Genomic DNA, 26768 nt, shown 5'->3' on the forward strand with positions numbered 1-26768 from the left:
TGCTAGCAATGAAAAGTGGCTTATCTCATGATAATAGTTTTCTGTATACATTTCTCCAACCTCCTTCTCTATTATGGTGCTCAGAAACCACGTTTCTCTTTGGCAAGATCATGCTATTTCTGGTTCTCTGAAAAATAGAGAGGAGAAAACAGAAAACAAAGAAAGTTTTAATAGCAACCTGAGATCTTAGTTAGAACTTAGTTGCTACATATCTTGAAAGAGCAGTTGCTACTGTTTAAATTTATACTAAAGCTTATAAAGACTCCATCTGCTGTTATTCCAGTTTTGCATGAATAATTTGATCTGTGTGACTAGTTTCTTGTTCTTGCAGACTAGGATAATGTTATACGTATTATTGTGCTGTATGCTGATGCCATCTTTTGTAATGAATTCAGGATATCTGAGTCATGAGAGGTGTCTCTGTTCTGATCTTTTCAAAAGTTGCACTTATCTTCCTTTCTAAATCTTCTAGCATCTCTAGGAATAAGCAACTTGTATCAAAGTAGACATGAGATCAAACTGTACTTTTATGGCACATACAAAACTTCCATCAGTTCTAACAGACTTATGGAAAATAAAAATAAAAGGTGAAACATTGTAAGGTTTGGTTTGTGACTTTTCTGCTTTGTATTCCATCCTTCTTTTTTTCTCCTTTTCCTGTCCTTTCACATGCTCCCAGGGCTACGAGTAGGCAATGAAATCCTGAGCATAAATGGAGAGCCTGTGTCTGATCTTGACCTCAGGCAGATGGAGCTATTGTTTTCAGAGAGAAGCGTAATGCTCACTTTGAGAATGACTCATTGTGGGAGTCAGCAACCCTTGTGTGCATCTTGGTCATCAGATGGCGACATTTCCAGGGATTCAAAAAGTTTGTTGCCACCTCCAAACCAGTCACAGCTTCTGGAAGAGTTTCTAGATAACTTCAGAAAGAATACAGCACATGGTAAGAAGTTGACAGCAATTTTTTAAAACCTTATTTACGGTCATGTTTCTGCTTGTGCCTCAGTAAGAAAGCCAAATGCAAACCACTGAAGTTCCATTTATGTTCCATATATTGTCTGTTATTTCATTATTTTCTATAAAGTAGAAATAGAATGTGATATGATCGTTTCTGCTGGAAAGTTACATTGTACACACCATCCAGCATTACTGGGCACAAGTCTCTGTAATGTTGGGTGTCTCCAGTACATCCATTTTCCAGGCATGAGTGGTTGAAATGATGTGATGATTTTCAGAGGCAGATGTATTGCTGTGTTTAACATGCTTTACAAATTCTGAAATATTATATACATTAAGGTACCCTGAATGCAATAATCACCTCAGAAATGAGTCATTCAGTTCTGCTCCCACGCTAAGATTCTACCCCTAGTGTATTCCAATTGACTATAGCCAATTACTGTGTAGAGTAGAGCCTTTGAAAACAGTTTTCACTGAGTCTGTTTTGCTACCATACCTGGTTGTATTTCTTGTTTAATACGATGCTGCTGTACTAAACATTGAATGAGGTTCAGTTGTATCCTAATGGTGCTGTGTCAGGGGCAGAACATAATGAGGAGTACTAGACAGTAAAGGTTCCAAAAGCCTCTGTGGTAAGGACAGCCCCTTGATTTTTCTATGGCCTTGCCAGCCCCAAGTGAGGTGCTAGTGCTCACTGCTGAGTGGTCTTTCCAGATGGAAATAGGTGCTACTTGGAGGGGCATGGTTACCCTTCTCCTCCCTGGGACAGAGGGCCCTACACAGGAGCCCACTGCTAGAGAACTGGCTCAGATCTGAGTGTGAACACACTGCTGGATTTCTGCAGGGCCATTTGGTTGTCTCTGGCATAGGGTGTCTGCAGGGGGGAGCACCCAGAAGTGCTCTTAGGAGTTGTGTGATAGGCTGTTAGGTAAAACTGGTCACTTCCAGGGGCCTTCATAGGTATGTCTCTGAGCCAGAATGGCCCTAGGGATTGATAGCACTCAAAACTCCATCCTTAAGCAAGCCTCAACAACAAACAGAAAAAGACCCACAGCCCTGGGATTGCTGTAAGCAGTCAACTGGAGAGAAACCTTTGCATTCTTTCCATTAATACTCGCCGTTACAGATTGCAGTCCTCTGTGTCACCGGGCTGGGGCAGACAGATGTGCACAGGGAGTGTGCTATGTGGGAAACCTTTCTGGGGGGTTTTCCATGTCTCTGGTGGGACACGCTTCTTGTACTGTTAGAATACATATAAAATGTCTGTCTGAAACAGAAAGTATTCAGGGATTTGCTCTCCATCTTTTTTTATGTCTTGACTAGTTTTCAAACATTACACAAGCAAATTCAACTCCAGTTTCTTGAATGAAAAAGGTGCAGTTTTCTCACTATGCCTCTGGGGGATGCTAGTAAAATTCTACAGGAAAGTTAGCCAGAGTGCACTGTTGTGTAAGGGATAGAAAGTAGAGGTACAAAAAGGGATCTCTGCTTTTTGTATATAATTATGGTGGTAAGTGTTTTGTGATTGGATTTTTTTTTTCATAATTAAAAATGGGGGAGAAGAAAAAAACCGCATAGGAGAGGTTGTCAGAATGAATTTAATTATAAAGCAATTTTATTAGGTCATCTTTTGAAATTAAAAGTAATCTGAATACAAGATTTGCAAGTAGCATCTCTCTCAGGGGCCTTAGTTCAATTTAAAATGCCATTAAATTGACTGGTGGCATAAAAGTTAGTGTAATAAAACAAAAATTATGATAGAGCTAATTAATTACATAATTACACCATGGCTATCATTCAGTTTGTTGGCTTGATATCATAAGCCAGCATTACCTGGAGTATTTGGTATAATAAATGTATGTGTCCATCCACTGGATTCATCATTCCTCAGGGATAAATTTGCAACCTGTGCAAATAGCCCATTATAATAGGAAATTACTGGAGTATATATTATACACTAAGCATCAGAGTATAAAACAACACAGTATACTTGCTTTCCTGTTTAAAAGCAGCAAAGGGAGGTTTATTTTATTCTGAAAGTGAACAAATAATTCAAAATTAAGCTTTGTGAGAAGGACTTTCATGTTTATTGAATTACCAAGTATCATAGCTTAGTGTCTGATCATCTGATGAAGTTCAAATGAAAACAGAAGAAAATGGCTTTGCTTTCAATTAATAGATACTCTTAAAGGGTTTAATTGTTCTATGTTCTTTTCCCTTATTCAGAAATTAAGATTTTAGATAAGAAGAGGGGTTTTTAGTAATCTGAGCAGGAATTTGGAGGCCAAGTTCTCTTTTTTTTTTTTTTTTTTTTTACTTAATATTGTTCTATTTCCTTTGATGCCGTTGAGTTAATCACTCTTAAGAATACAGTTTTGGAAATAATTTCTGATATTTTTTAGTTCTTTTTGAGCCTGCTATCTAAGACAGCCTTTGAAAGTCCATCAGTTCCAGTGGAGGGGCTCCTTTTTCAAAAATCAAGCACATGTTGTCCCAGTGTATATACCTAGAATTAAAAGCCTCAATGTTTCTACTGTCACCTTCCTGCTTTTAAATATTAACTATTTCTATTTATTTTCCTAGAATATTGTGAGTATTAATAAGCTAAAATTAACAAAGTACTTGGAAAATGAAAATGTTCAACATTTTGAGTGTCACTCAATAATACCCTGCCTGCTGTAGATGACAACAACCAGGCAAAAGCAAAAGAGATTTTACTTTAAATCTCTGCCTTCATGTAACTTGGGTGGAAATAGTTTGTCCACATTTATTTACAGTTTTGTAACTGCTCAGCATAACCCTGATTAATGCCTTTTCATACATACCCTGCTGCACAGAGGTTACTCAACCATACCTCATCCCAAACTTTGGCAGATTTTCCTGTACAGAAGAGAAGTGATTGACTTTCTCCAGTCACTGACTGTTCCACTTCTAAAAATCATTCCCAGGGAATTTTACTGTGGGAGTGATTCATTCCCTCCAAGAGGGTGCCAAAGCCTTGTGGCAGTATTTTGGAGCTGCCTGTGGTCATGTCATTTGACCTTTCACATGGCAACATTCTGTTGCTGCTTAGCCACTTGACTGGCAATAAACTCATTCTGGAAAAGCAATGAGCTGAAATATTTTTTAAAAATACAGTTATAACTGTGGAAAAACAAACAGCAGAGCAGCTTAACTTGCTTCAAGCTCCAGTGCTAAGGAAATTAAACAAATTTGTATAGTAAGAAAAAAAACGAGACAGAATTGGTGTAGAATTCTTATGACTGTAGAGAAAAATTAACTCTTTAAGATGGCATGAAAATTTAAGGACTAAACAGCAGAGAAGGAGCAAGAATTGAAAACTTGTATTTTCCAAGATGGCCCCACGTGCATTCACAGTATATCTACATAGTGCTGAAGCAGGAGGCAGAAGCTTTAGTAGGTGTGAAAACCCATTGAAGTGTGTGAGCTGCTGTCAGAGTTGGGCAACTTTATTTTATTTTCTCAGCAAGTGGGCTTTTGCCAAAAAAAAGCTGTCATTTCTGGGTAGTTGACACTGTTGGAATCAATTCTAATTTGTAAATAGTTTTGATTTTATAAAAAGTAAAGAAATACAAAGTGGGCAAAGTGGGGGATGATGGCAGTTGGGATATGCTTCAACAAGTTTTCATGAGGAATAGTTTTTGTCTGGGAGGATCAGAGAAGTAAATGGCAAAGAAACTATTTAAAAAATGATGATAATTATTTTTTAAAAAACAAAAGGCTGCAAAGTGAAAGTTTTGCTCCTCCTCCTTCTCAGCACTGCCTTGGCCCATTTGTCCAGCCCCCAGCACTGGTCCTGCCCCTGTGCTGACAGTGGCACTTGTAGGAGTCCTCGATGAAGACAATTCAGGACAAACCTTTTTTTTTTCTTTCCTTTTCTTTTCCCCTTCCGAACTCAGTAAGTTGAATTGGTGGGCGCAGAGGTCTGACCATGGTCAGAGCCAGGTAAGCAGCAAGACCTGCAGGTAGGAACAGGGAAGGCATGGGAGGCAGAGCTGCTTGCAAGAAGAGTTGCTTTTAAAGGTGGCAAGCTCTTTTTCAGCTCTTCATCTATGAAATATCTACCAGTCATTTATACAAAATGTAACTGCTTCAAGAGGAGAATCAGTGGTTTAAACTCTCACATGAGAAGTGTCTCTTTTGTTTTCCAAGAAATAATCTGCTTCTGATTTTAACCTTTGCAAGCTTACTTAGATGCAAAGTGCCTCAGTTGACCTATTTCAACTATATTTCAAGGGATAGTTTCAGTGCCTCTGTAAAGCTAATTTGGAAACCACAGCTGCTCCAGAAAATTTTTCTCCATTCAGTATCTTTCAGGTACTGTCGAGCCCAGAGAGAAGAAGAAGGCAGGGGCTGGCTTTGTCTGTGCTTTTGTCACTGTCTGGGCCTTGCTGTGCAGTGCAGGAGCAGTTCCTATGTGTTCTTCTAGCCCTTTTGGAGTTGGAAGAGCTGTACGTCCCTTAAGAAAAGAAAGAAAGTCAGAAGGAAAGGGAAGTTAACTTGCTGCTTGCAATAGCAAGCACTAGCTCCTTGTGCCTTGCACATTGCTTCCCTATTGTTTTCAGAGCATTTCATAAGCCTCTTATAAGCTAAGATTCAAAGCATTTTGCAAACAAAAGTAAAACTACACCAGAAGACATTTTCGATATAATCTATTCATCTAGTTCTTTGCAAATTGTAAAGTTTTGTTTGCCTAAATTCTCTTAATCTTGCTGCGGGGCATGGTCTTCCTGGTGCCACAAAAGCGTCCTTGTGAGAAATAAATGCCATTTATTTTTATTCTGTCACAGGAAGCTTTTTTGAACTCTGAGGAGGTGAATATTGCTTCTTAGCTTCCTGAGGACTCCCACAGTCTTGCTAGGCCATCTGTGAGGAAGGCGTGCTGGTATTGCAGGTCCCTGAATGTTGTTGGCTCTTTCCTGCTCTTTTGAATACCTGATATCTGATGGTTTGCGTGGTGTGAATATGCTAGAAAAGCAGTGCCACAGCACAATCATATTGTTGCCTGTGCGGGGTGACTGGTTATCAGTGTGAAGATCTATGACTTTGAGTTTCTATTTTCACTCATTACCCAATTTACTTCAGCAGGAAGCTATGCAAGTGCAAGAGGACATGCTGAGGCTGGGTGTCAAGGCGAGCTCAGAGATAAGGTGTATGTCTGAAGCTGCCTTGGAAAACTGTTAAGTTGGCTTTCACAGCGACTGCTTTTGCAGCATTAATGTAAATGTGCTGGAGCTGTGCTCTGGTCTTTCATTGGGAAAAGAACATTTGTGGCTCTGAACAACACCTGGGACTATTAACAGTGTAGCAGTAAATTCAAAGAAACATTCATCTCCTCACAGGAGCACTTGTCTACTGTGTGTTGCGTAATACAGAATGTTTCCCAAGAAGGGTGGTTTAATGAGCTCTTACTTGCACTTGACAAACACTCCTGTTTGCTTCCTGCTAGATGCACATGCTGCAAATTAAAGGACTGTTTATGCTCTAAAATGGGACAGCCTTAAATGCTCTTCGTTGTGCTTTTTTACTGACAGTGCATTCTGTTCTGCTTTGCTAAATGCTGCTATGACTTAATCCCTATGAAGTCAATGGCCCAAAGTTGTTTTTTTTTCTGGTGTAAACTCTGTTAAACCCTGTGGAGCTGCACTCTCTGACTCCGTGGCAATACATGGACATGAATTATGGTGTTACCCATCCTACTGAATCCTGTATACTAATAATACAGTAAGCAAGGAGATTTATTAATGATGATGAAGTTTGAGACACGCACATGCCCTTGGCACATTCAAAACACATCAAATGGCAGATGTTGTTGTATGTTTCATAGAGGTAAAATAGATTGGGTAATTATAAAAACCAATTGTCTAAGCCATCCACAAACTCTTGCTAAACTGTTAAATTACTTTTTTTCTTCTTCTTCTATTTTTATTTTTATTTTTTTAACTCACTGGTTTCGTGTCTGAGATGGAGCTGAGATGAAGGAGAAAATGTTCCTTTAAGGTGGTGCATTTGGCCAACTCCATTTGCTGTACAGATAACCACTGAGCAGTAGCACAGCAATCAGCAATCAGGAGAGCTGCTGGCATCATCCCTGCATGTCCAACAGCCTTCAGCAAGACTCTATTTAAGAGTATGTCAAGGAATGTGCACTTGGGAAATGCATGTATTCTGGTAACAATTTGAGAAGCCAGTGCAAAGTGTTAAGATTAAAACTAGAAAGCCTGCACAGTTGTCTGGCTGGCAGATACTTGTATGGAGAAAGTTTAGCAAGCTAAACAACTCCATAAAAACATATTGAAATTCACGGGGAACTCAGGCATTGCTACAGAAGCATAGGCAGTTATTTCCTACTATGTTGCTAATTTGTATCTCTTATTGATAACTGAATTGACAAGTGAGTCAAATTGCTTTGTTTCCTGACCAACAGTTAATCTACAAAGGAACTCCCAGGGGTTGTAAAAGATTCTGCTCTAATTTCAAAATGGATGTTTCTGCAGATATTTAGTGGAAAAAAAGAAGAAGAAGAAAAGAACATAAAGCAGCCTACAGAAAGTCACACTTGCAGAAGTAGGTGGCTGACTGGAGCTAAGCCACTGTTCAGCACGTGGCTTAACATAGTTAAAGCTGTATGGTATAAGAATATTTGCACAAACATACTGGCTTTTTATAAACATGAAAATGTGCAGTGGTTGAACAAGAAGCATCTCTTTTCTCACTGAAGGATGAGCACAAAGGAGACTTATACTAGTTGAGTATTTCAGACTCTTGCCTGAAGAATGAGCTTCTCTTTTTCCAGGCTTTATCAGATCTGCAATAAGAAGAACTCTGGTTCTGCTGCCCTTTGGCAAGCATATAGAGAACCTGCTGATGTTTCAACAGTTTGCTCTCTGAAACCAAAACATCTGGATGAGAGAGGCTGTGAGTAGAGCCTTCTTGTCTGGCCAATAACTGCAAGCCTTGTTTGGTAACAATTAGTCTTGTCAGTGACAGGCATCTATTAATCATGTTTTGAAGAACACTATCTAGGAAGACTGGTGTTATGACAACTGCATTATAATCTTCTTTCCAGATTTAACATCTTGAATGTATTACTGAATGATGTTTCTAGCTATACCAAATAGTCAGGTGACCTGAGAGCTTGCTTTCCAGCGAGTTATGAAATGCTTATGACAACCAAGTGATAGAAGCCAATATATCTTGCAGAAAGAAAAATGTTCTGAATGGTAAAATTGAGTGCATTTTTAGTGTGTTTTTCTTATTTGTTTAGTTTTCATTTTCTATAAATTTAATTTACTAGTACTAGTAGAGTGAAGTTGTGTTAATTTAGCAAGAGTTTGAGAGTCAGTGTCTGAACATATGCTAAAGTCATTGTGAAGAACTTGAAAATTTCCTAAACAGGAGAGGAAGAGGCTTTTATTTGGTAATAAATTTAGTATTTCACTACCTTTTGAAATGCTGGTTAAAGCAGCAGAAAAGCACAGTTAATAACCAAAGTTATTGCCTTACAAAACTGTTTTGAATTTAATCCAGCAGTGGAGTCTGAGTGCTTAAGTAGTAATACTTGCCTGTGAGTACCAACTGCAGGGAAACAACTGAACTGGCACTAAGCAGTAGTTAAACACTTAGCTCTACTCGGTAATTTTAGCTAGAATTTATGTAACATGAATAATTCCATAATTCTGTAAAACTTAACTGGAGCTTAATAAGAATGTACACTTTGAATCCGTGGTACTGAAATACCAACCTTACTGTTTTACATTTACTTCCTATTGGTGATGAGAGGCCGGAGAGCAGCCCTACAGAAAGATATCTAGGGGTTCTAGTTGGGATCAAATTGAACATGAGGCAGCAATGTGCCCTAGGAGAACAAAGGGCCAGCAGAGAGCCCCTTCCATCCTGGTCTTAGGGGATAATGTGAGCCAAAGAACTCAAGATCTGATTCTAAAATAAGCAAGACATAGGAGTTATTCATAACAGAATTAGTGAACCCAGAACCTTCTCCTGCAAAATTTCAATGCCTTCTTCAACAAAGATTGTGAGACTATCTCTTGAAAGCCATTCTATAATTCCTTGGGATCAACTGTTACTTTTTGAAAGATATTCGTTGGAGCAGTTTAGAAAGAAAAAAGGATACAGAAGGAAATGCTTGCATGCCTATCTTCTTAACTTCACTACAAAAGAGTAAATATACTGTTGAAAACTTGAAATATATTTAGTTGCATCAGACCAAGATAAATAGCACAAGCGTTCTACCTGCCAGGCTTAGTTATTTAACTGAGGTTATGAGTGCTACTCTCCAAGGGAGCATTGTTAGAGTTCAACACACTGATATTTTGCATCTCTAGGCAATGCTGGAATGCTTCACTCACCACTCCCTGCTTTTCAGTGAGTCTGAAGGAATAAAGGCCACCAAGACTTTGTACCTTTTTGAGATTTAGCTCAGGCTTTAGTATTGGTTTAAGAAATATTTGCTATTTTCTCTTGTAGATCTACTTTTCTCTTAATAACAAGAGAACATTGGCTAGAATTACATGGGAATTAAAACCTTATGATAATTAACTGATCAGTCTGGAGAATTCACATAACAATGAAGACTGCAGCTTTCCATACTTTGGTTAAGTTTATTGCCCAAATATATTTTGTAGCAGAAATCTACAGATGGAGAATATCTTACATGCTAAAGGTTGGCTGTGTTTGTTACTGGCAGTTTCTAGAGAATTAGTGAAAATACTGAATACAGTCTTTCCCAGAGGATAGAACTCTCTGTAATTCCTTATAATTTTGGATTCTAACATTTTTGAGCTTAAATCTTATACTTGTATTCTTATACCTAAGTTTATATCCAATTTATTGCTATTTGCAATGTATATATGAAACCACCGGACAGCACCAGAGTTTAAAAATTCTGCTAGTTGCTCTGACTGGGGATCTGGATATCTGTCTTTTACAGACTAGACCAAAACTATCCTAATTGGTAGAAGCTTTGTGTGTGCATATATTTTTACATCTGAAACGTCTATCTACTGCAGATAAAAATCCTCAATCAAGAAAATGGGAAATGAGAGCACCATTTCCTTCCCGAGTGCTAGAGAACTACAACCGGATAAGTCTGCAGCAGAAAAAAAGCTAGAATTAAACATCTAAGGTGGAATCAGCAAGCAGCTGAGGTGCAGGATGCTATTGACACTAGGGTTTCCTCACCTATGTGCACTTGTGATATAAACATTATCTTAGTCTTTGATGCACTTTGCCAGAATCCTTATACACCAGCACTAATGAAACAAAGTAATTTCTGTGCTTTACTAACAGACAGTTGGCTATGTATGTGCCTGTGTAGCTGTAGTTAGTTTTCACATACTATAGTAGTGCTTTAGCTTTCACGTACTATATTAATGCTACATTAATGACAGAAACAAAGAATGGAACAGAATTTCCAGACTCACAGAATCCAGTCCTCTGCTAGTTGAGGCTTTCAACAATCTTGTTCATAGAGTTGCTCTATCATATTTTAAAATAGGGCAGTCTATTATCATCTTTTGTTCCTGGATAAGCCTGTCAGAAATTCATTCATGTGATGTTTAAATGCCCATCTTCTCATTATTCTTTGCATAGGCAAATTCCTGGCCAGCCTATAACTGATCCAGGCCCAATCATTGCTTAGGTAGCTTTAACTCAAAGCTTTATGGTTTTACCCACTTCTCCACACTTTCATGCTTTTCATTCATGTTTCCAACTGATGAGCCATGGCTTATAGAAGGAATTGTTCTTATGAGTCCTTAAAATTGTGTCCTGCACAGATTCATTCTGGGACTGTGGCTCTATCTTCAAGGTTGTTTTGCACCTTCTGTATGGTAGCCTAGTCATGTTCTTAATGATATGTATTAAGTTTGATTGATCAGTGTATTTAATTGTAGTAATTTCTATTGTACTTTCTGCTAGCCTCTTCTTCTGTGGTTTGGTTCCTATTTTCTTCCGTTTTATGAAATGATATCCCTTGAGATATTATAAAGGTGTAAACGTGTTTTAATTTTATTTATTTAATTTTTTTAAGCTTAGATTTCTGGTCGTAAAACCCTTTGGTGTGTTACTATGAAGGTCACTTCCTACAACAGAGTTCCCCAGCATTTTTACTCCTTTTAACATAGGTATTACTTGTTATTCAAGAAATTATCATCCTGTCTTCTCCATCAGCATCTGGATCATTATGAAAATGGTTTCCTGCCTCATTTTTTCCTGCTGAAGATAGACCGGTTTTAACCTGGGCGACTTGCATCTTATGAGACCAGCTTTACCGTAAGCAAGACACCAGAAAGGACTCAAAGGATTAGCTACTATTAACAGGCAACTCACCTTAGCTGAGACAGACCTGGGTTCAGATACCTGTTTGAATCTGACAGAGCAGGGGACTTTATCTCTTTGTCCTGCACCATAGATTAATATCCTGATGTCAAGCTATTTCTTTTTGCTCTGTGGAATTTCTTTCTCAGCATTTTAGTGAGGGGGAAGCATAAAATAAAAGAACAGTTTCATTCTGATGCAAAGCAAAGGTTTTTGAAATCTTGGGAATATGTCAAAATGGAAAACCAGTTTTCCATATTGCTTTTATGGCTTTATTTTTATCAAGGTCAGGGCTGCCTGTGACTTGCAAAAGTGCCTATTCACTTGCAGAGGGTAGTTATCAAGTGATGCTCAGAACTGCTGCTGCTCCCAAGAGCAGAAAATGACGCCCCTCTTAGTATGTCTGCTTAGTATGCACTGCTCTTAGTATGTCTTGGAGTGAGAGAATGGGTACATTTAATTTTGCTGTGTTACCTTCTCTTGTAGATCTAGAAGGACTTTTTTTTTTCCAATTTATTATTGTCAACAGAGTGGCAGATGGAAACACACCCTCTTCTTGTAGTTTGAAAAAGGGGCTGGTTACACCACCTACATAGTGCTTGACACTTGATAACACTTGACATGCTTAAGATGAGTATTTCTCTTTTTGAAATTGGTGAGAAAAATCTAAAACAGAACTTGTTTCAAAGTATTACAAAAAAGAATTATAAAAGAAGCAGGATTCTCAGTTTATACTTTTTCCCCATGGTAATTTTGCCTTTGTTTGCAGTCAGTGGCTGAAGTGGTAAGAGCAGCACCGAGTAGAAAGTAATTAAGTTGTCTTTGTTAGTTGAACAGAAAAAGGAGATTAGTAGCATTTGAATTTGTTCATGACTTCTTTATGGTAAATGAATTGTTGGATGTTGATATTTTCCAATTGGTTTCTTTTGGTTTCTTGGCTATCTGTTGGAGGATGTTTCCATTGTATCTCATCACTCACAAATATTTGAATGTCTTCTATATTGACCACTTGTACATGTTTCACCACAGACATGGAAGAGGCATTTCTGTAGGTGTACAGAGCTCTTAGATGTGCTATATTTTTATCTTTCACATTGATTCTCCCATCTGTTCACTCCATGCCCACTTTAAACCAAATAATTAGTGATGAGGAACATGACTTAGGAAGTATATTTTTTTCAGTTTTTAGTGGTTACGTTATCATTTCTTTCTCTTTGCTATTTGTCTTGAGTGATTCAGAGTCATGTATCTACCTGCCAGCAAGACACTACATTGTAGAAGTAATGGCAATGGGGAGGAATTTCATTTAGAATATTTGCATTTATTGGTCCGAAGTCTGATACACACACCACGCTTCCTTCTTTGGTGGTGATGTTGGTAGTTGAAGGTGATCATCAGGTTCTTAATGCTTGATCATTCATCACTAGAAAGCGAACATAAGGCTTGCTGCACATGCCGTATGTTGTAGTTAACCTTTTCACACAATGGCATTTTGTCCCTGTGCTTTTCTGAGGATATTATCATTTATCTGAGGTTGCTACTTAGCTTACTCACAGTAAGCTGACTTGTATTTTAGCATCTGGAGGTTCTCCTGTTTGATAAATAGGAAGCAGCTACCTCCTTCTGAGGTATCTGTCCTTCTCAGAAGGAAGGGATAAACATTTCAACTCACTGTATGTGAGCGTCTACATGCGTAAATAGAACAGAGGGATGTTCATTCAGCATCATGTGAGAAAAATTATGTTAAAATATTGAAACCAAATTTCATTTAACTCAACAACATTATCAGATGCTTTCTTCTTCCAGAAAGGTTTATTACAGGTGTATCAATAGGATAAATCTAATATACTATGGTAGTGGTATTGTATAGGCAGAACTAGTAATGGGATACTCCCTATTACTGTTCTGGACATCTCCTAGGCAATATACTTCCAGCAAAGCAGTCATTTTTTTTTATTTTCTAACTAGTTAGTAATGTAATTGTACTAAGTAACATAGAGGCGGTTAAGAAGAAAACACCATTGCCAGGAAGTGGCAATTTGACCTTTTGTTTAGATAATTTTTAGGAATATATATCTACTTGCATACTTTTCTGTGTTAATTTTCAGCAAATATCCAAAATGTTATATACTAAAACAATTTTTGTACTTCCGTGGCTATAACATTGATCTGAATGCTGTACATATTCTCTGTGATTATGTTGCTATCCTGAAAAGACAGTAGCTACCACAGCCTGCCAGGTAACAGTTTTACATTACAGTTTTTGAACATCTTTTCTATATGAATCTGTGGTACAGCTCAATCCATATGTAAAAGTTTAAAGAAGACTCAGTTTTATGGGTTGCCTTATTATTCCTGTTTCATTTAGTAAAACAAGTAGAGAGAATTTCAGTATTCTGCTTGTGTTCTTAGGCTTTGCACTTGAAGTTTCACATTCTTGAAGGCAGTGTATATTTTCTTTACCCTTTGACTTATTTTTTAGCTATGCAGCTGATGTTGATACTTCTCTGCTCTTTGGGAATAGTTCAGTGATGTGTATGAACGAGTCCAGAGGAAGTCTGCTTCCACAGTAAAAGGAGAAAAGGGAGACAGGATATGGATGCTAAACTGATCAACAAGCCATGCTTCCTTCCTTCCCTCTCCATATTAGTTTGGCAGTAGGATGTCCTTTTTCTCTTTGGATCCTTTCCATGTACTTTTTAAATTTACTATTTAAAATGGCATTTAATATTGCTTAATCTTAACTATAATCAGTTTTAGCGCCAATAGCAAATGCTATTAAAATGGTCAAGACAATGTAGATCAACCTCTGACAATCCAGGAGACTACAAGAAGAAGAAGAAGAAAAAAAAAAAAAAAGACGAGTGAAGGGAAGAAAAGATAGATTATATGGAAAAAGTGATACAATATTTAGCCTGCCTGCTTTGGCTGTCGTCATTATGATTTGTTCTGTTTTTGGAATCTACTGATCGTTTTACCTTCTTGCCATTTTTTTTTACATTTATGCTTTTGCTTCATTGCTTACGTATGTTAGTTTCATTTATTTCCTGTTTTGTAAAGTACTGATACGTAGTGGCCAGCAGGGTAAGGGAGGTGATTATCCTCCTCTATATTCTGCACTCGCGGGGCCCCATCTGTCCAGGTCTGAGTCCTCTGGCACAGAAAGGATGGGGGGAGTGTTAAAGCAGATCCAGAAGAGGTCATGAAGATGATCAGAGGGCTGGAGCACCTCTCCCAGGGAGAAAGACTAAGGGAGTTGGGTTTGTTCAGCTTGGAGAAGAGAAGGCTCCAGGAAGACCTCATTGTGACCTTCCTGTGCTTAAAGAGAACTTATAAGCAGAAGGGAGACTGTCATGGTTTGGTAGTGTCAGGACAAGGGAGAATGGCTTTAAATTAAAAGAGGGAAGATTTAGGTTAGATTTTAGGAGGAAATTTTTTACTCAGAGGGTGGTGAGACACTGGAACAGACTGCCCAGAGAAGCCCTGGGCAGCCTGCTTAGAGGTGTTGGAACTAGATGACCTTTAAGGTCTTTTCCAAACTAAGCCATTCTATGATTAATGGTCACTTTGTTAATCAAGGAAAGGATATAAGTTTCCCAGTGGTATCCAGTTTGATATCAGGTAGCTCTCTGATGAGAAAAACAGACAATCTCAGCTGCATGCTGTGTGAAGGTAGGGGAAAATAATGGCACTGAAAGACAGAAGACAAGTAAAAAGAGCCCAAATGGCAAATAAAGTCAGTTTTAGGAGTTGGCTTACTTTTTGTGAATCCAGGAACTGACAGTGACTGAAGTCAGTGGCCATTTATGTGGACCCATATACAAAAGGGAGACTCAATATGACTTTAGAATTCCAGAAGGCAGAAGAAAATAATTCATGCATGGTGGAGGAAGAAGGGTAAAAGCATAATAAAATAAGTAGACAAGATAGGCTCCATGTTAAGTTCTTAATGAAGATATGTGACTGGTGAAGCTGTGTAAAATGTGTTGTTTCTGCAAAGGTGGCTTAAGGGCTCTGAGATATCGGAAACTACACCTGACTCCAGAAGGAAAAGGCATAAGAGACTGAGAGGAGAAAAGAGATGGGACACTGGTCCTAAGTGGAGAAAGACAGAGTAGGCAAGTCTTTGGCATTTGAGTGTAAAGTGTCAACCTTGACACTAAGCTTGTGATAGGTGGTGCTATTTCAGGTCTAAAATTCCCACCTCCCTCTCCGCTTTAGTTTATGAATCCTTGCTAACAGGAACTATTTGATGGGGACAGGCCAGCAATAAGTCCCTGTCCTCAACTAATCTGAAGCCAGAAAGCAGCGATATTGCTGAGCTGGCTGGAGAAGGGAAGTCCGGTTGGTAGCTCTCCATCAAAATCAGAGGATGCAGAGGATACAACAACTGCCTCATAATAAAGATGAAGACAGCAGAAAAAGCCCCACTTCAGGTGGAGAGAGAATCACATTACTTCTAGTTCTCATGATTTTATTACAAGATAAATAATACTTTTGCTAATTATCGCCTTAGTTTTTGAAGTCAGTGCTTAAATGAGAATCTCAGCTTTCATATAAAAATAAATATGCAGCTTTTGTAGGTGTTAAGGAAAACTTTGAAAATGTGGTGTGAGGTATCTCCTAGAGGCTTACAGGACAGAAAACAGGACTTGGGTTGATAATACTACTGATCAAAAAACAGAAGAATTTGCTTCCTTTCTCATAGTTTTTTTAATAAAGAATTCTCTGCACATTTTAAGCCACCAGTTGAGGAAATGTAAAGAAAAAATTACTATTTTTATATGAATGTTCGGTGTTGTTTGATGGACCTTAAGTTTACACATACATGAGGTACAGCCTCTCAATAGGAAGAGTAGGGCATTCCTACTCTGCTTTTTCATTTTTCCAGATGCCCTGCACTTGAAATCCAAGTTTATTAAAATTGGTTAACTGCTAATAACAGGAAGAAGTTTTGTCAGTATTATCAACTGTAGTGCTTGTTCCAAGGCAAAATTCTCTTTTTAAATCTGTAAGGGATTCAGGACTAAGTCATGTCAAATAGCATGTTCATCCAAGGAGAACTACTGAGAGCATCCTCATTGGTTATCTTAGCACAGTGTGCTGATTATAAATAAAGCTACTTGAGAAAGCATGCTGCTAGCAAGAATGTGAGGCTTGTTTTTGTAGATCAGAGATGCACATTGCTTCAGATGGTTCTTACATGTCCAGCTTGTTGTTTTGAAAGCAGAATTTTCAGCCATAGCTTCTCTTTAATTTTTGCTCTTCTGTTATTTTCCATATGGCAGGGGGTTGAGTGGCAAATCTTGTAGTCCTTATCTTGCCCTATAAAAATTCTGCTAGGCACTGAAAGTATCTGCAGATAAAAGCAAATACTTTTCCTGTTCCTCTCCTGTAACCCTCTAAATTATTTGTTTTCTCTCAAATGCAGATTTTAATAATGTGCCTGATGTCACATCCAGCTTGAAAAGGAGCAGTACTGATGGCACTCTGGACCAAGTACCACAGAGGGAGAAGACTGATCCACCTTTCAGGGTAAGAACATACCTGACATAAGAATCCTTAAAAGTGAAAAGGTAGAGATACCTCATTGTTAACACTCTGTGTTTTGTGGGGGCAAAAATTTAATATATGGCACTAATTTGGAAAAAGATGCATGTGTATTAGCTGTATTTAGTGTTTTACTGTCTTGAGGTCATGCTGGTAGGTCAGCATTTCAGAAATAGCTTCTGCATCTCCAAAAGCATTGTGATAGAGGCAAAGAGATGGAGACTTGTCAAATTCCTCTTTCTGTGTTGCTTGAACCCACTTTTCCAGAGAACAATGAAACTAGCTTTTTAACTGATTCTGTTAATTCTTACTTTTTTTTTCTTTGCTGATAGTATTAGGACTTGTTGAGATTGCACTGACCAAAGCAACACTTACATAACATGAATAATTTCAACTCAACTGCAAACTTTGAGAGAAGCAGTTCTGGGGATCCTAGTGATTTCTGCTGTCTTATTTGAAGAACATTTGTGCATCTGCAAATATTGTTTAACTTCAGCTGAAATAATGGATGCTCATGCCTTTTCTCAGTTAGGGCTTTGGAGAATGATGTAGGAATCCTCATAGTTAGTGTCTATCTTTGAATGCATTGGTCTTCAGAGAACAATTTTTTGCCCTTTTTCCTCCACATCTGTCAAACTGCAGACTTTGTCCAGCCCAAGTACATATTGTTTTGAACTCCCCAGCTGCTAGCATGGGTATCTTTCATGTCTGTGGACTTTACTGGGCATTGCCATTCTGACTGCAGAATTGTTTTTGTTACTTCTGTTGGTGAGTTGGTTGTACCTCAAATCAAATGTGTGATAACACTTATGTTACACAATTACATAACAGAAAAGAAGTCTGTATGGCTCAGGAACGTATTACTGGTTGTATGGAATATTTAGATAGGCAGGCAGAGGTAAGAGAGGAACAGTAGAAAGCTAGAGATGAAGCAAAATGTAAAATCTCAGAAGACCAAAATGAAGAAGATGCGTTTTGCCTCTAGCCATATCCTACCCAGAGGAACTGATTGTCTTTTACGTTTGCAGTCCTTTTGTATTCTCCTTCAGTCAAATAAAGATGACTTTATGCAGTTTTCTGTGAGAATAAGGAGAAGCTTGGTGATTTGAGGCCTTTAGCCCATCTCTTTTTTCACAGGGGATTCCCATGGAGATAATCTCTATCTTGTGTTCCACTGTGATTATGCTTCCAAAACATCTTTGCAACCATAAAGAATAAATCCTAGGGGGATTTTTCTCCCCTTAGGATACATTTGGCAGTGACAGTGCAGATTTCTCTACTGTCCTGTTCTAGGGCATCTGCAGTGTATTACAGTCAGAGCCAAAATACCTTCCACCTTTGTGAGAACCCGGGCGAGGTGACATCTATGCAATACCTGGCTGTGTGAGTTGGCCAGGTCATCCCTGCATCCCTAGTGCTGCAAGGTGCCTTGCTTGCCTGGGGTGCATGCTACTCCCAGTGTGCCATGCAGACGGGGAGACTGAGCATCCATCCTGATGGAGGGGAGGAGGCTCTGCAGCTTCAGCTTTGCTTTAGCAGAGAAACAAAGGCTTTGTTTGTCTGTCACCCCAATTGTCTGTCGAATACAGCAAATCATAGGAAACTAGGGAGTGTTCAGCTGGATTTAAATACACAGAGAAAAATTCTTTCAGAGCAGTTTTTGCTAAATTTGCTCTGATGCTCTGAATTGTGTGCTATGGTTGTAGTTTAAAAAGAAAGAGGGGAAAACAGATAGATCTGTTCCATGACCTCTCTCCAGCTGAAGAACCTTCATATCCATCAGCATTAATAGCTTGTGCACAATTTGTTGGAGTAACTGCCCAGACCATACTGCAGTTCACTCCTTGGGCTGGCGTGCAGGTCTGCTAGTGTCATTTCATTAAAAACTATTTGAAGTTGTCCTAGTTTTCTAGGCACAAGGGGGGAGAGATGGCTTGGCAAATCAAAGGCAGTCTGACTTGAACTGCAGCTGTAAACGAGTCTGTGACAGCTCTACAATTTCTGCAAATGGTTTGTAATTGACTGCCGCTTTTCTGTTCGAGAGTGCCTATTACTGTCAGAGCTTTTGTCTGACCCTTCTGATTTCTCCAATAAATGGAGAATTAAAAATCTCACAGTAAATTTAGGAAGCAGTATATACTGTACGTGCCTCAGTAATTGGCTGTAAAAAAAATAAAAATGATTTCTGTTTATATAGCTGTGATTTGGGACTACTCACCAGATGAACAATAGCTATTGCTAATAAAAGCTAGTTTGAGGAAATTGTGTAGCCTCAAAAAGCACAGCATCTGGATTTGTTTTTTTTCTCCCATCCCCTTTGCCTTCTGTTTCCTGCGAATGCTAACTTGATCCATGGAAGTGGGAGAACAGTAGGGCAGACACCGTGGTGTTACGCAAAGTATGGGGGAGAGCAGATCTGTAGCCGCAGCTTCATGGAGAGGACGTTGGTGGTGCTGAGAGGTTCTGAGCACAGCCTGGAACAACAGGCAGCTTGGGATTATTTTAGGGGAGAAACAGCCAGACGTGCTCATTTCCCAGCTGACAACAGCTGTAGATGTAATTATGTGGCTCTGAGGGAGCAGACTCCTTTGAAGCTTGGTTGATTTCTGTCCCATTACATGTAAGTAAATAAAAAACAATCTTAAATGGTTGCATGTGTGAGTTCTGGATTTTAATGTTTTTATTCAGAACATTTTTGTCTGTTTTTCACTATTATTCTCTTCATCTTATACCAGGCTAAGGTTAAATGTTATCTTAACTAAAACGTATAGGGAAGCATTTCCCTAGTAATTTCAAAGAAAAATGTCTTTTGTTGCATGTACACTACATTCAAATATGTGCTCACTCATTCTTTCATTCATTTTTTTTTGTAGTCCAAGAAATGAATGATTTTAGAAAGCTCAGTTTTTGTCTTTTATCAGAGAGTTAACAAATGAATTAGGAAGACAGTAGAGGATTATTTCATTCCAAAAATGAAAACTGTTCCTCTAGTTACAAAATATTATTGAAAAGACATGGATGTCAAGAACTATCCATTCTAGATGCTTGTTAGTTTTGTCAGCTCTGTATTCTCTGGGATGCCCTGTTATACCTTTGATGAAAACCTCCTTTCAGTTTATTTTCTGTTTCATTTACCAAGAAAAGATTGTTACAATTCTAACACACTCTGCTGCAATACATTTTCGAACTGTGTTAAAATACTGTTTATGTGGCATTGGCAAGTTGTCCCTGCAATTGTTGGTTGTGGAATACGTAGGCGTCCTGTTGACAGAAGAATGGAGGACCTTAGGAAAATGTGGGGATTCAGTGTGCCTGTCAGTGCAATTAGGTTTAGTTGTGTTTAATCATTTTGAGAATTATTTGTCTGTGCTTCTGGTGCTCAGTTAAATCCTGGTACGTTGACAGTTGCCAAGAATCAAACTGTCTGTGCACCTGGGTAGCATGAATGCAACTTTTCCTTTAGTTACTTGTGATTTCTAATTGTATTGGTTAGAAATGTTTTATTTAGCCCACGGTCTCCTCTAAATGAAGTTTAGCCATCTTGTACTTACTTTGTATTTTCTATATTTTATATTTTATTTATATTTTATAATATTATATTTTAAAAAATGCCCCCTTTTGAAAGATAAGTGTAGCTAAAAGGTGAAATTTTACAATATATCTAACTCCTCTTCTAGGAGTCCACTTAAGACAGTTGTGCTCTGATTTCTGGTTGCTCTAAATATTTTTTGTGTTGTAAGAAATGACTATTTGCCACTTCAAGTTAAATTTTAACAAAAGGAAAGAAGGATTTTCTTATAAATGCATCTGTGTGAGGGGGAAGATATATTTTCATTTCAAATATTTTACAGATCATGAAAAAAAAAAACTTGGTGTAAATTTAGTGCAAATATATGAAGTAACTTTATTGTATTCTCATGCATATAAAGAGTTATATTTATACGAAATATGGATAACTTCATGCACATAAGCCCAGTACAAATAGCTAGTATTGATACTTTGTAATCATGTGAAAAATAGACAGTGAATGCAGAATGACTTCGTGCTTGCATCTTTAAAAATTAACATTGCAGATGCAGAAATGGAATCTACTGTGATGAGAAACTATGCATGTTAACAAGATTTTGCTTTGCTTTTTATAGAATGCCCAACAAGTTTGACTTTGTAGCATTTTTGAAGTGGTGCTATATTGCTTTCAAATAATGAAGTAAAAGATTCTGCAAGTAAGTTGGTTATGGAGACTCTTACAGAAATTAGCTTTGCTTTGCAAAACAAAAGTAGAAAAAATGTATTGCAACTACTTGTGCATTTCAGAATCTGCTTTAGGATGCTTGAGTATTTTATATAATGCCAAGTGATCTTTTTGGTGCTTTTGAAGCTTGCGTTTTCTCTTTTATGTGATGCCAGTTTTGGACAGTCCTCCATTAGCCAGAGAGGAGCTTCAGCAGGTAGAGTGAGAAACTGATGTTTCCGTGAACTCTGAATATCAAATAGCATGGTGGAAAATCTGATTTTGGCTTCTTTGCACCCAGTCTGTTCTTGGGCTGGCATTAAATTCTTGTCACTCGGCTCACACAGCTGACGTGCAAACTTGCCCATAAAGTTTGAGCATCTGGATTGTCAGATGGTGCCTGAGTGGTATAAATAGGAGACTGAGACAGTCAGAAGACAACACCTATCACAATAAGCTTCCCAGAACAATGCTTTCAACAAAGGCAAAACATGTATATCATGGTTTCAAAACGGAAATCCTTGTGTTTTGTATTAGCTGATTTCACAACAGCTGTTTCTGTAATAAAAATATTTGAGTATTGTAATGAGATCACTGCATATATTGTTTTGGCCCCTCGAGTATACAGTATAGCCATGTACTGGAGGGATGATCTTCAAAAGTTGAACAAAATTTGTTTTCTCTTTAATCTGTCTGAAACGGATGTGGAAAACCCTTCAATAGAAACAACAGTAAAACCACCAACTTCATATGCAGAAAATAGTAAAAATGTTGAAGTACTACATATGGTGATGAGGTTCAAAACTGAGAGTAAGAATGTGTATTCCATTGCTAGTTTGCTTCTATTTATTTTCTTCTGTTAAAGAAAACAGGATGGTTTCATCTTAGAGAAAGAAAGAGGGCAACTACAACAGCTGCTGTGAAATAATGGAGGCTGAAGCAGTTAGTAATCATTACTCATGCAGTCCCATCTTTACAGAAAATTAACATAATTGTTCAATGTTTATGAATGATTTGAATGATATTTCAACTTCCAGAAGAAATCAAGTGGATGATAGAAATGATATTTTCCTCTAGTTTATTACCTGGAAGTGATCTTTCCCATATGTGCAGTGGGATAGTTGAGAACACTCTTACTCAAACCACATTAAATAGCCTTCCATAGGAACTGTCAGTGAATGTTGTGGTGGTTTGTTTATTTTGATCTAGCAATGAAAACCATTCACTATCTTAGATTAAGTATATACATCAGTATGAATGTTTTTGTAAGCAGTGGATGATTGTCTTAATGGAGAGATATCAAGAAGTGTTTATTTTTCCTCACTGAAGTTAACAGTTTGCTAATATGATTTTTGAATGGGAAAGTTAAAGATTTACCAAAATATACTGAGTTGGAAGGAAGATTTTCAATAATATTTTGCATAAAACATCAAAACCGAGAAATAGAAATTGGGTTTTGATGGCATTTAGGATGGTGTTGTGTATTCAGTGTGTCTCTGATGATTTTTCAGAGCCATATCTCTCTAAGTTTAGTGTAAGTGGCAACCCTTCTTGCTAGTCAAGTAGCGATTCCTACCTCCAAAATATCCCCAAAGAAGCATTAATATTCTAATAAAACTGAGAGAAACTAAAAAAGAAAAAAAAAAAAAGAAGAAAGAAAAAGGAAAGTATGTGTGAAGAGCAATTTTGTTAAGCAGAGAGTATAAAAATCTTGGAAGGCAAATGTTATTACTAATCCAGGAAACACCAGTTGTTGAGTTGAGCTTAATGACCAGAACCTCAATAGAGGTCCTTCTGTGAGAAGCAAAACAAGAGGAGTTAAAAACTACTGGTAGTCTCATGTGGCCCCAAACTTACTTTATGCATGGAGGCAATTACAGGTAAATGATGTTCATGGTGGTGGCTTCTTACTAGCTCTATTTTGCTGTGCCCAGGCAGTTCCCACTTGCACAGCATGTCATTAATTGCAAGAGAGCTGTCTGCCTGAAGGTCTGCTCAACATCCATAGGACATTAAGATTTTTCCCCTAATTTCAATCATGAGAAATTCAGCGGTTGATGAAACCCAAAAGTCTGGGGAGTAGTCTGCAATTAACATCCCTTTTTATGTTCTTTGTATAGGAATTTAACAATGGTGCATGTAGTACTCCTTTCAAAATCACGTGTACTCCTCTTCAATCGAAGTGTCATTATCCTTAAAGTTGTGAGATGCACTGAGGGAGTCTGAGAGCTAGCGTGGGAGAACAGCAAGTTCCTCAGCACTGCTTTTTCTTGATTCATTTCTGCCTAGAGGGGACAGTTCTGTACTGAAAGAAGGCAGAAGCCCGTGGAGAGCTTTGTTAATTATTGCGCTTCCCTTGCAGACAGCCTGGCTTGTAGGCAGCCCAAACAGAGCAGCTGGCTCCAGCAATGTGGAGCTGAAGCCCTGCTGTCACTGAGGACCCTTTTCTGAGGGTTACTACAAAGCAGCAAAGACTTTTGCTAATTTCTTTAGATTTCAATATTCTACTCCACCCCTCAGCAAAAGCACCAAACTTGATGCAGTAGATTGCAGAAGGCTTATTGTAAACATGCTAGTGAGTGCTTGCTCCTAACCCTGGCCCTGGATTTTCACTTTGTTGTGTTTATCATGCAATTCTTTACTACAACAGTATGTTAGTTTATGGATGACCTATAATTTGAATGCAGGTCTCAACTAATGTAGGAGGGAGCCTTGAAACCATAAAGCCTTAAGCATGAAAGGCACCATACCTACAGTGATCCTGTAACCCAGACACTATCACAAGCTCCAGATGGAGACCTGCATGCATACATACTAGAAATAAAAGCAAAAGGAGATTGTGCAGTTTTTGCATGTAGAGGTGTAAACTTGTGTTGCTGCGCTCTGAGCCATTATATCCATTCTGTTGCTGGGGCCTGTGGAGGAGGTAGTAGTTGTTGTTTTTCCTCAGACCGAAGGAAACATCCTCTCAAAAGTACTGTGACAGCTGTCAGTGTAAAACATGCAGATGGCTTTGATCAGGAAAAGAAATTGTGTTGATGCTTGCAAATGAAAAAAGCTGGTGAGACATGAGTTATAATGCAGATTGTCTTTGTGGTCTGCTGGGAAAAATCCATGGGGCTTGCCTGCATCTGAAAAGAAGTGTGTGAGAAGAGTACCAGTTCGTTGCCACAAGGTATGGTTAAAAGTGCCTCTGGAGATGCTTTTGACTTCACTGACGAAGGACAGAAATCTTTATTAGCATCATCCACCTTGGGCCTCCAAAGGCAACCCTGGTTGCCTGCAGTACAGGACATGATGGCAGCATTTGGCTTTGACATCGAAGGTCGAGATAGCTAATCGTACTTCTGACAGACTTAGGGAGCTGGAAAAACTCCCTGATACAGATTATTTATGGTGGTTTTTTTTTTTTGTCCTTTTTTTTTTTTTTTAAGACGAAGATACTGTTCCATTACAGAACTGACAGTAACATGCATTTATTCCCTGTGTGATTCAGAAGCATTTAAGCACAATTTTAGCTCATAACAAGGTATGTGATGTGTCCAACAGTTAACCACAGGATACAAGATCACTTCAAAGTCACAAAAAGTTGCAATACAGAATTTCAGACAACAGCTGCATCCTGGCTACATGCACACGTTTTGGTTAGGCTTTGATTCCTATTTTCTTCTATCAGGAACATATAGGGCCAAAGGTAGATCTGAAATGCCATAATTGAAAAAAAAAAAAAATCCACTACCTGCAGGAAACTGCAAAATCAAAGATAAAGAAACTGAAAGGGAGGAAGAGGGAGGATAATTATGAAATTACAGGATCAGTTGAGTCAGGAAATTGACAACAGCTTTTCACCTGTTTTCATTTGTTGCTGTCAATAGCACTATTGGTGTAGAGTTCAAGGGTCTGCCTCTGTCTTTACAGTGGGATTATTGCACCTCTGAACATTTAAGGTTCAACATGCCTACAAAGGTAAAGGTTGCCCTCTGACTCTAAAGAAAGCACACAGCAAAAATTTATTGTGCAAGTTGAATGCAACTGCAAAGATAATGTCATAGTGGTTGCCATAGTTTCTAATTCAGCACTTGAAAAAAGTTTTTGTATTCAGCACAAAACGCTTTGAGTGAAAATGTTAAAAACAGTATTTAAGATGCTTGAAATTAAAAATTAAATAAGAATTCATTTTAAACACTTGTAGCATTAACTGTTTGCAGTTTTAAATGAAAGAAAATGTCTTCAATTTGGTCAACTATGCTTTGGAAATATATTTTAAAGACATTTTAAAACATGCTATTAGCATAATAAGTATGGCAGACAAATCACCCACCCACATTTATAAAATGGGAAGAGCAGAGTGCTTACAGTTCCCCACAGAGAACCGGAGACCAGCTAAATTAACCTTTTACCTTCATGGATTGAGGGCAAAAGTGGGATGGGAAGCAAACTCCCTGCAGATAAATGCACCTACAGGCACTGGGACAATAGAGGGAAGCCTGTATCGCAAAGGATGTTACTGTTATGGTAACTATCAAGCCTGAAATGGAAAGATGAAAAACAGATGTCTGCAAAGGGAAAGAGTGTTACTCAAAGCACACAGGAACAAACAACGGGACTGTGTCATTTTTCCAGTCATCTTAAAAGTGTTTCAAGGTGATTGATTATTTTGCATGTACATTTCACTTAGAAGGCATATCGCTGAGGAGGGTTTGAATGCTTGTTGCATATTTCAGGTGAAGAAATGCTAAAGAAAATGCTTTCATTCATTTGGTTTGTTTTAGTTTGTGTTTTTTACTTTCTGAGTTGATCCTAGCTCCTCAATAGGGATTGGAAGTAGTACTAAAACATTGTGTTTTTTCCTAATGAATACACGTGAAAAAATCCCAACTGTTAATTGGTAGTATCTTTTAGCTGGCATATGGCTAGCTAATAACTCAGGCTTAATGAGCAAATCTGAGGAAGAATAAATTCCTAATGTGAAAGTAAAAAGTCCTGTCATTGTTTTTTGTTGCAATTGGCGATATTGCTTGGACCTGAATTTTAGCGGCTATTTTTTTCCGGTCCTAGTGGACATGCTTTGTTTTTAACACATATTTGTTACAGAAACAGTGCTTGAAGTTGCTACAACTCATACTGAGTTTTAAAAATAAAAGGAGACACAGTGTCCTTCCGTACAGAGTAGTTCTGCTCTTGATAAAGGTGGACCTCGTGTCCTGAACTCTGGGATTTTTTTAATATTTAATTTCCAAAAAGTAGCAATAGTGTTGTCTATTTGGGCATGGTCTGTAGATTCCTAGTCTCTGTGGATTACTGCAGAAGCAACCACTAATGGTGGATATGAAAAGTAACCTTTGTGTGCACACTACACAGCGGTCCATGTAGTTGGACTTTTAAGCAAGGCTGTGCATTCTGGAAAATCTCACTGCATCGAGATCATTCCTTCAATTTTCTGCTACACAGTTTTCTCGCCCACTAAATTTGATATCTCTCTCCAAAATAGCCCAGTCCTTAAAAAAACATGAGTTAAACAGCTCCTACTCCTTCAATACATTCAGTGCTCTGTCAGCAGCTTGTTTTTTCAGGGAGCCGGCATCCTTGTTCTTGTGATAGGGTGCATGCAGCAGCTGAGCTTTATGGTTTGGCAAATGCTGAGCTGTCAAGTTGCACTAACGATTTGGAA

At 38.2% G+C, this 26768-nt stretch overlaps 1 protein-coding gene across 4 annotated transcripts in view; it reads left to right on the plus strand.

Annotated features, from left to right (window-relative positions):
* The window catches only part of TIAM2 (TIAM Rac1 associated GEF 2), an 86243-nt gene that overhangs the window by 38581 nt on the left and 20894 nt on the right, over positions 1–26768 (plus strand). For 2 of the 4 annotated variants that reach the window (XM_090135628.1, XM_090135629.1), the window contains exons 13-14: positions 680–943; positions 16748–16851. In XM_090135628.1, coding sequence (XP_089991754.1) covers positions 680–943; positions 16748–16851 — 368 coding nt within the window. Of the gene's footprint in view, positions 1–679; positions 944–4808; positions 4924–16747; positions 16852–19208; positions 19487–26768 lie in introns of those variants that run through there. The other 2 variants (XM_090135630.1, XM_090135631.1) reach the window with 2 other exon arrangements.

Source organism: Phasianus colchicus, chromosome 2 (genome assembly GCF_987193195.1).
Source record: "Phasianus colchicus chromosome 2, bPhaCol1.hap1.1, whole genome shotgun sequence".
Classification (NCBI taxonomy): Eukaryota; Metazoa; Chordata; class Aves; order Galliformes; family Phasianidae; genus Phasianus; species Phasianus colchicus.